This window comes from Elaeis guineensis, chromosome 9, assembly GCF_000442705.2.
Source record: "Elaeis guineensis isolate ETL-2024a chromosome 9, EG11, whole genome shotgun sequence".
Classification (NCBI taxonomy): domain Eukaryota; kingdom Viridiplantae; phylum Streptophyta; class Magnoliopsida; order Arecales; family Arecaceae; genus Elaeis; species Elaeis guineensis.
Genome location: NC_026001.2, coordinates 8,207,393 through 8,220,870, shown reverse-complemented (window position 1 = coordinate 8,220,870; position 13,478 = coordinate 8,207,393). Strand labels below are relative to the sequence as shown.

At 37.7% G+C, this 13,478-nt stretch overlaps 2 protein-coding genes across 2 annotated transcripts; one reads left to right on the top strand and one right to left on the bottom strand.

Annotated features, from left to right (window-relative positions):
- The first annotated feature begins 2,376 nt into the window (after nt 1-2,376).
- LOC105051903 (GATA transcription factor 3-like) lies at nt 2,377-2,940 on the top strand. The gene has a single exon (XM_010932547.1). The coding sequence runs from the start codon at nt 2,377-2,379 to the stop codon at nt 2,938-2,940; it is 564 nt and encodes a 187-aa protein (XP_010930849.1).
- Nucleotides 2,941-3,101: 161 nt separating this feature from the next.
- Nucleotides 3,102-12,313, bottom strand: LOC105051803 (small glutamine-rich tetratricopeptide repeat-containing protein 2). Its single transcript, XM_073243315.1, has 5 exons — nt 11,981-12,313; nt 8,140-8,278; nt 6,558-6,589; nt 3,574-3,660; nt 3,102-3,473 (listed from the first exon to the last, which is right to left on the bottom strand). Exons 1-5 carry the CDS (start codon nt 12,209-12,211, stop codon nt 3,339-3,341), a joined length of 624 nt encoding a protein of 207 aa, XP_073099416.1. The 5' UTR covers nt 12,212-12,313; the 3' UTR covers nt 3,102-3,338.
- Nucleotides 12,314-13,478: the final 1,165 nt, after the last annotated feature.

Here is a 13,478-nt window from a genome sequence, read left to right as displayed (position 1 = left end):
GCCTTAATATTGCAAGACCTCTCTTATTTTTCACTCAACTATCTCGATCAAATAAAAACCAATATTGAGAATTGGATTGTTTGAGGTAGGGTTTGCCGCCTCAAGATTCAGATTTTTAAGTATTTTTGTCGGTTCATGCGACTCGATAGCTGGTTATTTCCATTGAAGCGGATCTTCTGTAAAAACTTGAGAGCCCCAATGCTTGCTTATGAGAGAAAAAAGATACGCTTTCTGGAAAGGTTGGAGGATGTAAAGCAGATTTATCTACTTACTGGTGCAAAAACAGGCATTTTGGCAACTCACACGTACATGAGTCACGAGATCGCCATTTTTAAAATTTATTTATAATACGAGATCACATGATGAGTCGCTTGGGCAGACCTGCATCACAAACCCTGCCTTGTTTTGATGTTTAGTTTGTTGCATATATATCAAAGCAGTCGGAAAAACAAGTGAATCATTTTTCATGGAAAGATACACCTGCCAGCCTGCCATGGGGGGTTGTTGCGATCAAGGACTCGGATGGATCATCTTTACGTGGCAAGATATTGTCCATTTTAACCATAATAAATGCCGCACAATTTTATCCATCTTATTGGGAGAGAGAAGATTTCATCTCACATAAGCTAAATTTTCTTAACTCATAATCGATGTGGGATAAAGATACCGTCCTCCTACAATAGAAGCCCCCACCCAGTCAAGGGGGACTACGTGCATGAACAGGAGGCGATTCCCACAAATGACACCAATGTTGCGGTCAACAGCTTGGATGGACTGATCTATATGCCCGTGCATGCGAGGTATTATCCACTTTGGCTGTATTAGATGCTGCATTGTTTTATCCTATATAAAAGGTACCTCGTTGGGGGAGAGAAGGTCTCATCCCATATAAACCAGTCTCCTTTGATTCACAACCGATGTAGGGATTAAAGTGTTGTCCTTCATAACAGTAGCCTCGAGTCGATAAGGACTCTGTGTGTGGGTAGGAGGCAGAATCCATAGATGGTGCTAATATTGCGGTCAAGGGCTCAGATGGGTTAGTCTCTTGCGTCCGTATGCATGAAGTATTATTTGTTTTGCCTCTAGCATGTCAAGATGCCATCTTCAGTCGTACGGTTTGATCCTATATAAAAGACGCCTCGTTGGGAGGAGAGAAAACTTTGATTTCATACAAACTAGAGTCTCTTTGACCCACAATCAATGTGAGATTAGAAGTGCCATCCTCCTACAATACTTCTGTGCACCCTATGCTATCTGCACCAACAATCTGAGTACTCCATTTGACCTGGTATTGGTTCGAACTTCAGAGCAGAGGAATATATGATATAGGTGGAAAATTTTGCTTCAGTCTCGATAGACCTTAATCTTGGCCAACCTCAATCCTAGCCAACCAAAGCACTGACCAACCCGAGGTACCTCCTAAGCCGATCTTGACCAATATAACAAGAAAGGTTGACCCTCATTTTGCACGTGATTCTTGAATCTCGTGATCGTTGGCAATAACTAACAACGAGCAGATGAGGCAATGGACAACCTCTGAATCCAAAATCAAGCTAGCAATATTGGGAATGTTGCGCCCAAAATGGCAGGAACAACACTTCTACACTCCTACCTCCATACGGCGTATCGCCCATAAATACATGCTCACATGGGACCCTAAAGCAAACAATCTCTCTCCCACGCTCATTTTTTTCCGTCTGTTCTAAACTTCTAATTTGAAGGTCTCCACCGAAATTAACTCTGACCAAAAACTTATTTTGCAGATACCGTCGCTGATCTGCAATCACCACCCACCTCCAATCTAGCTGACCCGAGCCACTAGCTATAGGGGTTATTCCAAGATTCAACTTATCTGGGCGTATAGAAAAAAACGCCCTCAGATATCTGGATTATGCTGAGCACGAAGTTGCGTTCCTAAAGATTTTTGGATGTACTCGACGACTACTTATACAGCCAGTTATCATACGGCGCTCGCTGTTGCCATACTTTAGCACGGCCATAAAAAAGCTCCATATATGCTCCAAACAAAATTGGAAAAATCAAAATGCAGTTATAGAGTGGAGATTTGCTTCCCCTTCTCTCAAACCAAACCGTGTTCTTTATGCATAGAAAGTTTGGATTGCTGATTGAAAAACGGTAACATCCAGTGCTGGCTGGGTGCTGTGCGTCGGAAGTTTTGGCAGGATATAACAACTGATACGTAGAACCCCGAACCGAGTCAAGGATCTCCCTTATTTAGTACGATTTTATGGCTTGCCATGTTGAGCGTGATACCTCTAGAGTTCTGACCTAATATCTTCCTCTTCCCTCCGTCAATCACTCCCCCTCTCCCTATGGGAATAGGAGGAGGACCGCTAAAGCCACAGTAACTTGCAGATGACACTATCGCATCGTGTCTTCCAGTCTCTATATCTTGACGAGAGTTTGGAGCCAGACACAGAGGATCCAGCCGAGGAGGAGCTGGCTGTTCCCAACGATCCATTGGACGAGTTAGATTGGCAGACACCTTTATTTGGTGACGTTACAAATATGTTACGATCACTTCCAACACCAAAAAGAACTCAAAACAACGATGTTTTGGATCTGAGGCGAGAGATTTGCACCAAGCGAGTGCCACGAAAGCCACGACGACAGTGTTCTGGAAGACGGATATGGTCTTTGGAACCACCTACGCTATCATGTTCTGGTGCTCGAGAAAATAGTCGTAGCTGTATTCACTGCCTTGCAACTGATACGCCACAATGGAGAGCCGGCCCTGCAGGACCTGGAACTCTATGCAACGCATGTGGAATCAGATTCAAGTCCGGACGACTGTTGCCGCAGTACCGGCCATCAACCAGCCCCACGTTCAAGGGCCGCCTCCACTCGAATCGGCACAAGAAAGTTATGAAGATAAGGGAACAAAGCGGAGATGCAGATATAGCAGATTTGGACGTGTAGATTAGATTATTGGGAGTTGCAGATATAGGAGATTTGGATATGTAGATTAGATTGTTGGGAGTAGTTTCATAATGATGGTTATTAACTTCAGTAACAGCCTTCTTTCTTCAAGTACTGATGCACAGTTTATATATATATTTGCATTATTTTAGTCACAGATATGTTATTAAAATATTATTATATTACTCCCTTGATCACAATGCTAATGTTACATCCATGCACTTAAAGTGGGTGCAGTGTTCTGTCTCTCAGCACAAACTTTTCAGAAACAGTTATAGCAGCTTAAACTAACTGAGGTTTAATTAACCAAGTTTGCAGAATATATTTGTTCATAAACAGTCAAATACTTGACCCTCTACTAAGCTCAAATTATACAACATATCTACAACTGAAAAGTCTCAGGAATGTTCTGCGTTATCTCCAACCTTAAAACGAGTATCAGCAGTACTCAAGCCTGATGAGTGTAGTTGTTTTCGCTTCCTCATCAAATGTAAAGCAGTTTCTCGATCAATCCGTGCTTCCTCACAATCGGGCTACAATCATTACATTAATAATCCTTAAATAAAAACTGATTAACCCAATTTCACTATTGTTGATTAAACAATATATAAATTATCAGTAAGTACTTTGTACCTTAATTGCTAAAGCCCTGTCAAAGCTCTCCACCGAAGAATCAGGTTCACCAAAGTTCAACTGTGCTCTACCAAGTGTAATCCAAGCCTGAAAGAACATATGTTCATCTATAAGACTGTAGATACACATTTGACTGCATCAAAGTACAGGATAAAGTTAAAATATTGATGTAAAGACAATTATGAATTCATGCATTCTAAGCACAACTACAAATAGCATAGACTTTCAATAAAGAAATAGATGTACAAAGTGAATCATCCACATACGAACAATTGGATGTACGATGCTATAATCATGTATGAAATATTTTACTAGAAAGATGCATCAGTAGTTAAGCAATGAAATACCAATATGCTAACTTTTAAATTATTTGCTTCCATGAAAAACATCCCAAGCACAGTTGCCAATGGAATTAAATATATCAAGTGGTATATAATTACAAGAACATGAGTATTTGGAATATGATGGTGATATCATTTTCAGTACCAGAGACAAAATAAGCATGGAAGCAATTAACTGTGCATGTAGATCCTTGCACTCTTTTGATGTTTAGTGATCATTATATTAAATGATTCTCTCACTAAGAATCTTCTATAGAAAATGAAGAAGACAATGAATGGTGACCAGAATGTTAATATTCTTGCATGGGAGACAATTATGAGAAAGAGGCACCAAGGTGGATGGCTATGGAGTCACAAAACTACCACAGAAGTTGGTTATGATCGAGAAGATCTGGGCAACTTTCCTTTTGGGAGCCAATGGTTCATCATATCACAGCAAACTATCAACTAGCTTGACAAAGGAGGTACATTAAGGAGAATCAAGGCACTTTGCTCAAATTCTGGATCAGTAATTATGCCAAGTAGCAGAGTTCCAGTCTTCCAGAAGATCCAGTTATGTGTACAAGCAACAAAACCAAAAAGGAGCTTTGCCAGATAAACCATCGGGTTGATGAGATCCTATTCCATCCAAATTGACCATAACCATGACTATAAACTATTTAAGCGAGACCATATAAGTTACAAGTCCTTCCTGCATCATTCCTTTTCAGATTACATTCTCTATCTTCGCCAGTGTTTCCAAATCCTTTTCTGACAATCACCATCCATGTCACCAATGCACTGTTCCTTTCTTGACAGTGTGACAATTCATATTTCAGATTCACCAAGTGTACGGCTTGTGGGAGGCACATTGCTGTGAAAACATGGAGCATGGAGCTTCACAAACACTCCACTTTGGAGTATGCGTTATATATATCCATACTATATTACTAGGGTTTCCACAATTTTGTGTTCAATTGATGCAACTTTTCACTTTTTTATTTAAATTATTTCAACACCATCATTCTCTCTTATGCAACTTTTCACATTCTTTATTTAAATTATTTCAACTCTACTACTATTCTCTCTTCTAAATATTCACCTTGGTATTTAACTCCAATCACAATCATGTTCTTGGACCTCTGTTTACTGCCCTTTATTACCTGACGTTCTAAATTCTATAGCAATACATGCCTCATTGTTATTTTAGGGAATTTTCCTTCTTGAGTTTCAACGACACACGATGACTACTTCTAAAGAAGAAGAAGAAGAATGATTTCTTACACATGCTTCTTTCCCCTTCATCCATTCTACGCTGGTAGTGCAAAGACATCTATTACTTCAATCTTTATAATAGATCTAAGATAAAATAATAGGTCACATGCAGGCATCTCGTGGACAGAGCTTAATGATTGACCTCATTTTAACTTCACCAAGATTGCGTTTAATATACTCCATTCTAGATCCAGTGATTTTACAGCTTAACATCCATAATTTTTACCAAAGTGTTTAATATTCAACCAATCCTGTTCTTGTCTTATTGATTAACATTATATTACTCAAAACTAACAAGCACAATTGTATCTCACCCTGAACATCCACGATGAGTCCATCTACTGCAACTGAGCTAGTGCACAGATCTTTTTTTTTTTTTTGGTTGTGTGTGTGTGTGTGTGTGTGTGTACCACAACAAAATCTGATTCTTTCAAGCCCAGAAAATGACCATCGTACATGCCTCCACCCAGATCGCTTGCATGAAAATTTTATGCATAATGTGAACCCTTATTATACTATTGGTTATTTCTAATGAGTCAGATCATAGCATAACAAACTCATGTGGCAACTGCTAGTCACTAGCAGTACATCTTGCACAAGCATAACAAGTATGGAGATAAGGCTAACAATTTAGAACACTGATTGGGATACCAGCAAAGTGGCCTTTTTGGTCAAAACTCATCAACTGATGGAAGAGTGGTGGCACTCCACATGAGTTATGTGCAACATCAAGAGTATTTGAGAAACCTGGAGAAACATTTAGCCAGGTGCAATTAAAACTGTGCCCCTGTACTGGGCTTCAGCCACATAGATAGAGTATAATAATATAAATAAATCAAGATTAGGATTGCTTGATTTGATTTTTCCAGGAAGTACTCATTTTAAACTTATCTGAACCTGTACAAATAATCAATTATTGTTGTGCCGTGACTTTAATAGTTCTTTGTCAGTTCATCATCTCACATATGTTGTTGTTGTTGCGAATATTATTATACTCGTCTTTAGTTCTTAATCAACTCACTTTATTTTCTTGTGCACTGTAGTTGTCGTTAGATATAGGAAAGAGTCAACTACTGCAGAAGACCTAAGCAATTCACCAAACAGCCATTGAGCTTAGACTACCCAAAGGCTTAGCGATTTAACAAGCTCTACTTAAAAGGCCATGGACCATTCACTATGAAACAAATATCCATTAGGCAAGCCCAGCCAAATTTTTCCATGTTCAAATAATTAGCATCAAGAAAAATATCTGAAATCAATAGATTTAAAAGAGAAGCATGCATACAAATGATGATAATAATAATAACAGTAATAGTCATAATCGTAAGAAATGATGAATCATGAAAAGAGACATTAACTTCTTAAGATGACATAGTGTTATCAACAGACCTCAAGCCATGAGGGTTCCAATTCTGTAGCTCCTGCAAAGCAACACAAATAGGATAACGACAACATGTATGGGTGAGTTATACCATAATCTACACCATAAATTTTTTTTAAAGTACATAGAGAGGCATCTCAAATTTATGGAAGTCTTCAGACAAAGACACACAGTGCTTGGGGTGGCCGAACCAAATCTATATAAAGAGATTCAAAAAGTACAAAAATATGTATAAAAAGATTCAAAACGTATAATTCTAACTACAGAGCGATAGTAACAAGCAAGAGAATCAAAATCTAAATGCTGAATTTCTCTGTAAGTACAAATGACAAATTGGTATATGGCACTTATTCTATGCTAATGTCTTTCTACTGAATAAATAAATTAGTTTATTAATTATATAGGCTGCGGTGTTTCTCTCTTGGAAATGATACATAAATATGGCTGGTTGCTAATTTATTATCCAATGAGGATGTTCAAGTGCTCCCTTCCATCATGGCACAACATTCCCAAAAATCATCTTTCTTGTTATGACATCATGATGGTCAGCAGAAGATGGGCCAGATTCAAGAGAAAATAGTTTTCCCTCGATTGGTATTCGATACTAGCACTCCTAAAGGTTACACAATAAAGGCTTCTGAAAATGTCATTACCAACAGTAATGCAAGTTGATTCCAACATTATGGATCAGGTCAAGACTTGAGACAACACCCATCTAAACTAGAATCAATCTAAGCATATGCATTTCTATATCAGCACTGATTTTTTTAGTGCTTCGATGTCTAATTATTTTGTAATGAACTGTATTGATATCTGAATTTCCTATTTCTTTTTCTTCCCATTGGAATTTCAACTTCAATAACTGAAGAGAACAATAAACTGAAGTTATACAAAGGATGAAATTGGGTAGAATTCAACTTTTAGTTGAGTTTCTAACCCGAAATCATGATGGAGACACTAGATACAATCAACTCTCCATTGCAGAAGCCACAAAAAGCCTGGAAGTTTATGACTTATACTGCAAAATTCTGTGTATTACATGCAAACAATCTCCAAATTCTAGTAGTAACACAATTATGAAAGTTAACCAATGCCATAAAATAAAGAAGCCCTAAACTTGTATGATAGTATGCAAGCTGTACTTAAAAACTTGTCAGAAGCTCCCCTTAACCCCTACTCCAACCTCCACACCCCCAAATGAAAAAAAGGAAAAGAAAAAATAAAAGTAAAATGTTGGAATCCATTACAAACAGATGAAAGAAAATTAATAAAGTAATCTAACAGGGCCTGCCTCACTAAAGTACTAAGTGGAGATTGTATGTGATTTCCTCCAAGAGATAAGACCTCACTTTTAAAATGACATATAAATTCTTCATAATTTGGTCCATGATTCCATGTACTGATTCCTAGAAAAGTATGAAAGAGTAAATCTGATTAAACACACAAAACATCAATTGACTTAGGAAAAGCAGGTCAAAAAATTTTAGCCAGCATCAATACCCCCAACTCCCTTCTCTGATACCAGATATGTGTTAGTGCAATATGTTATAATGAAAAATCAGTCTAAAGATAACGAAAAGTCGGGCATACGTGTTGCAGCTTTCAAGGCATTCCATGCATCACCTATCTCAAGTAAAACCTGTGCCTTTTGTTCATGCAGTATTGCATTTTCAGGCATCAGGGTAAGTGCAGCCTCCCACTTCCCAAGAGCTTCACGATACCTTCCATTCTGGAATGGAATATTTTAAAGAGATTTTAGTAAATGCAAGAGTTGGAAAGCTCACAAGATATATATACTCCCCAATAAGAAAAAACAAGAAATATGACTGCTAAAGACAATGAATTATTAAATTGATTTGTTTACTCCCAGCCACAATTTTTAAGGTTTAACTCGGTGACCGCTGAATCAATCTAAACTGGATGGTTTGTAGCGGTGTGCAACCAAACCGATCAAACTGCAAAACCAATCCAAACCGAAACTGGGAGGTTCAGTTTCAGTTTAAGTTTTAAAAAAATTGATTTAAACTGAACCAACCCATATATATATATATATATATATATATATATATAGAGAGAGAGAGAGAGAGAGAGATAATGATAAACCGGTTTACTAATCAATATCCCAGTTTACGTCACTTTTCCCTACACTGTGACCTAGCCACCCCAAGGCCCCTGCATCCCAAATTTCCCATCATGTTCGTTCTGACTTCGGCTCCAACGGCTTGTCCCTTCACTCTCCTCCCACTTTGGCTCTGACTCATGCCTTCCCTCTCCTCCCCCTCTGGCTCTACTTGTTCTGACTTCACCCATCCATCACATGAGGTCGCCATTTGTATCCCCAATAAGCTGCCCCTTTAGCCTATTTAGCCCACCCCATAAGCTGCTCATTTAGCATGATAGGACTTAACATGGATAGCAGCTCATTTAGCCCATACTATAAGCTGCCCATTTGATAGAACCCTGATAGCCACAAACTGAGAAACTGAACTTTTTTTTTTTTTTGGATTGGTTTGGACCAATTTTTCTATATGGTCAGTTCGTTTCAGTTTCAATTTTAGGAAACCCATTCAAGTCGGTTTAGTTCAAAGATTGACCTCAAACTGATCCATGCACACCCCTAGTTGTTCGGCCCATACAAAATTATAACAATGCGGGCCTGGATTGTTTAGTTGCTCAAGTCGGTTCGTATATAAAATCCTTCCACCCCACCCATTTGATGGTTCAAGAGCCTCTGAGGCTCTCTCTCTCACACACACTCGCACCACAAGCGTTGCCCTCAATGGTACCAATGCCGCACGAAGCCGCACCTCACCCTTCCCCTCTCCCCTTCCTCCTCCTTGTACCCCTCTCTATTTCCCCATCGAAGCCCTCGCCATTAACTTGCAAGCCTGTAGAGACTTATCTATAGCGCACTTAATTGCAAAGACATATCACCAAAATTCCTTTTAATCATCAATCTATGTTCCACAAGATGCACTTATATGTAATACATTCAAATGTAACGCAATCAATAACCTAGAGATCAATATTTATAAATATGACTTGCAGTTATGCATGATAGGTAATATACCAGCTTTCTTCTGGTAGTATTTCAAAATAAAAGCTTCCTTTCAATTATTAACTTGTGCAATTGTAAACCAAGCAACCTCAATATTTTGTTTGACAGAACATCTTTGTCTCACTTCAATGATTACCTACAAATTGTTAAATATTCATAACTCAATCAATGTGCAGGAAATCCACAAATGTGCACTGAAACAAAGAAAAATAATTAGTTGTGAAATGATGAAGTCCAAGAGGTGTTAAAGGAAAATAGATCATGCTTTATGGAATGACAAAAACAAGCGACATGATAGACCGCATTTTCCCCCTCTCTGGATGATGTGCAGAAGCAAGTGAGGCTAAATATGTAGCTCATTATGATCTATTTTGTAGGTTAGTCTAAACAAAAGGTGCAAAAAAGTATTGCAAGTTAACGAAGACTACTATTTGGCATGTGCATACAGAAGTCGAAAGTGTGGCTGGAAAGAAGGTCCATATTACTTGAGCTCAACTTACATTGCTAATATTAACTATCATGACAAGAGAAGAAAGAAACAAGTTAATCAAGATTGGCTTTGGCGCATGGAAATGCATACGGTGTCCGTACTGGATACAGAAATTGAAAGTTCGGCTGGAAAGAAGGTCCATATTACTTGACCCCACCTTACACAGCTAACATTAACTATCATGACAAGAGAAAGGAAGGAAGAAGTGCTAGTCTACGTTAGATGCCTTGTTTGAAAGAAAGCTGGATACGAGAGAAAAATTGGAAACAAATAAATCAGGTGTGACCCTGGACTAGTGCGGATATAAAAAGTCGCAGCTGAGTTTCAATTGAATATAGTACACTATAAATGATAAAGAGGAAAACCCGAGATCATATTGAGATAGGCATATTGAGATTGATGATAATATGATTTTGCTAAAGAATAGTGAGATGAAAACAGAAAAATGGAAATGTCATTTCCAGAAATTATTAAATGCATACTATAATAAAGACATTTCTTCAGAAGAATAACAATAAAAGACGTAGCATGTGTGATCATTCAACTTGGAAAACTATAGTAAAGATAACTTTAAGAGTGGTGCAATAGTATACCGAGATAAGGTTTTAGCATCAGATAAAAATCAATGGATGCATGGCAAATTATAGAAGAAATAGAATTAATTCAGTTAACTATATTGTTAGATGAGTTCTTAGATTGAGATACATGAAAAATGATTGGAGAATAGGTGCCTTTGGTATCTACTTACAAGAATGAAAATGGTACCAAAAGAGTTGCACCAAATATTGTGGAACTTATCTTGTAGATCAAGAACAAAAATAAAAGGAATGGCAACAGTCCCGAAATGTAAATTTGACTTTGTGCATGGAAAGTTAAGTTAACGTCATGTTCTAGCCTGACCTTTGATAGAATGAGAAAGAGAAGGATACAAATACACAACATTCAACAACCAGATAAGGAATAACTTAGGTTGTTGGAGAAGATCATTTAGTTGATATCAGGAAAAAATTCCATACCTAAATGATAATCAAAACTCTAAAGGAGGTATTAGAAAAGTAGTGACAAGTGTTATTTGTCCCAATGAGGATATCTGAGAGATTGATGACTTAGGAGAAGGCGATATGGATGTTATTTGATGATGATATCATTTTGAGGGATGTATGAGTTCAGATTTTATGAAAACAAGAATGATTATGAGGCCCTAGGCATAATTAATGGCCGAATTTCACCTGTGTGATCAGATGAGTTATGGAGAAAAGAGAAAAATGGCAAAATATTTAATATAACAAGAGCTGGATGCACTAAGTGAGAATTTGACAAAACACCAAGAGAATTTTATCAAAACAATTACACATGCAGGACTGCGTGGTAAGGAATCTTGTGAAAAAGATAAGATAATAGAACATATGCAGTAAACGTATTTCAGTGTGGGGAGAGGAATGGATATGTTAACAAAAACACGGGAATATGAAAAAGAGATAATTAGAAACCAGTTGACACCAAGGAATCGCCGCTAAGGAACATTGTGCGAAGGGACTGAGGAGGCACTTAAGACCAAATAGTTGGAATAAATCCTGACAGGAAAAGATTTGGATTGCGATGATTGCCATATAAATCCTGCCGTTTCTATTCGAATTACCGGTCACCAAACTGGAAATCCATAGAATTGGAGACGAGAAGCAGCGGTTTTCTCTCTTTTTTTTAATCGGATAAAATTAGTTCACTGAGATTTGATCACTGTATCACTTCGCAACAGTTCGTTCAGTTTCCAATCATCCAAGCACAGCATAACTAAACCGAAGATCCAAATTTATACTAAATCCTACTTGAGTATAGTTATTTTCCGTGGTTTCTTGAAATCGTATGCAGATATGGGCACATACCTCGGCGAGCTGATTCCCTTGAGATTGGAAGGATTCGACGAGCTTCCTCGGGTCGTCTTCTCTTGAATCGACAGCTACGGTTTTCGAGCCATCGGAATTCCTTGCATCTCCTCCTCCTTCATCTTCCTCGGCTCCGAATGGGAGATTGGGATTTAAATAGATGGATTGCGATCGAGATCGCTTCTTCCCTCCCCCCTCCCTCTTGGTCTGATTCTTCCACACTAATTTCATGATAATTCTTCGATTTTTAGATGTGTTTGTTGGCCCTCTTTCTTTCTCGCGTTTTTCTTTTGGGGGGGCGATTTTGTTCCCCTTCTTCGGAGTGTGAGTGCCGTCGAGAGGCGTTCAAAAATAGAGGGATACGGGATGACGGGCGGTGCCGAGGCTGTTGGGACCACCGGACGAGGCTGTTGGGACCACCGGACGGTTCTGGCAGGATTCGAGTTCGACTGGGACCCCTTCTTGCCTCATGGCACCTGCCAGAGCACCATTAGATGCACCAGGTCCAATGGATCAGTCCAATAATCACTTGCCGCGTTACCTCCAGTGTTTGGACAGTTGAAGATTAAAGGAGTGCTTGTTTTATCAAAAAATAAATAAAATAGTGATTGTTATGCACTCTATAATTACTTCGGCATTTGGATCGATCTACTAAAATTAGTATGTACAATAATTTCTTAAGTTGAAGAGACATCTGAGCCTACACAATTCTAAGCCAGCAGTGCAACTCGGCATGTCAATTTTCTTATAGATTAAAGTAGAGATATTATATAATATTAATATAGATATGAATATAAATATAAAAATTAGAAAACAAAACGTCTTGGAGATTAAAATGTATTAGGAGTCCTGCAATATGAGTAACCATCCGATCCATGATACTATGTAACTCCCCATATTTATAGGATGTAGCAAAGGAACTTAATATAAATGCCATCTTATGGATGATGTGAACATGTTTTCTGTCGTGCATTGTTTAGGTTTTGCAATACAAATATGTAACATGTGTATTCAAAATATTTAAATATTATGAATATTTGATCAAAAATATTTTTTTTTCATCCAAATATTTAAATAGCCTCAAGTTCAAATCCTTCACTGCTCTAATTGTCCATTCATTTGCCAGTTCTTTCTAGATGAGTGAATCCAAGCCCTTTAAATTTTGATCTCAATTTTGATAATTCTCTTTGCAGGATAAATTAGTAAAATATGCTGATAACTTATATAGGGAGGATATGGAACACTATTTTAATTATTTATCTCCATTGTATGGCCACTATAGCCATCGATATTAAAATCAGTATAGTGCTTGATGATATCGAAATTGTTGATGATGATCATCATATAAATGCTCTTTTGATGAAGGTTGACTCTCAAGCGTCATAAATTAGTTTTATTTGATATGGTTCTTACTTAATGAAACTTGATTATCTTTTTTTTTTTTTTTGTGAAAACATCACTTGTATTTTTATAGAAATATTATCATTCTAATAACTAT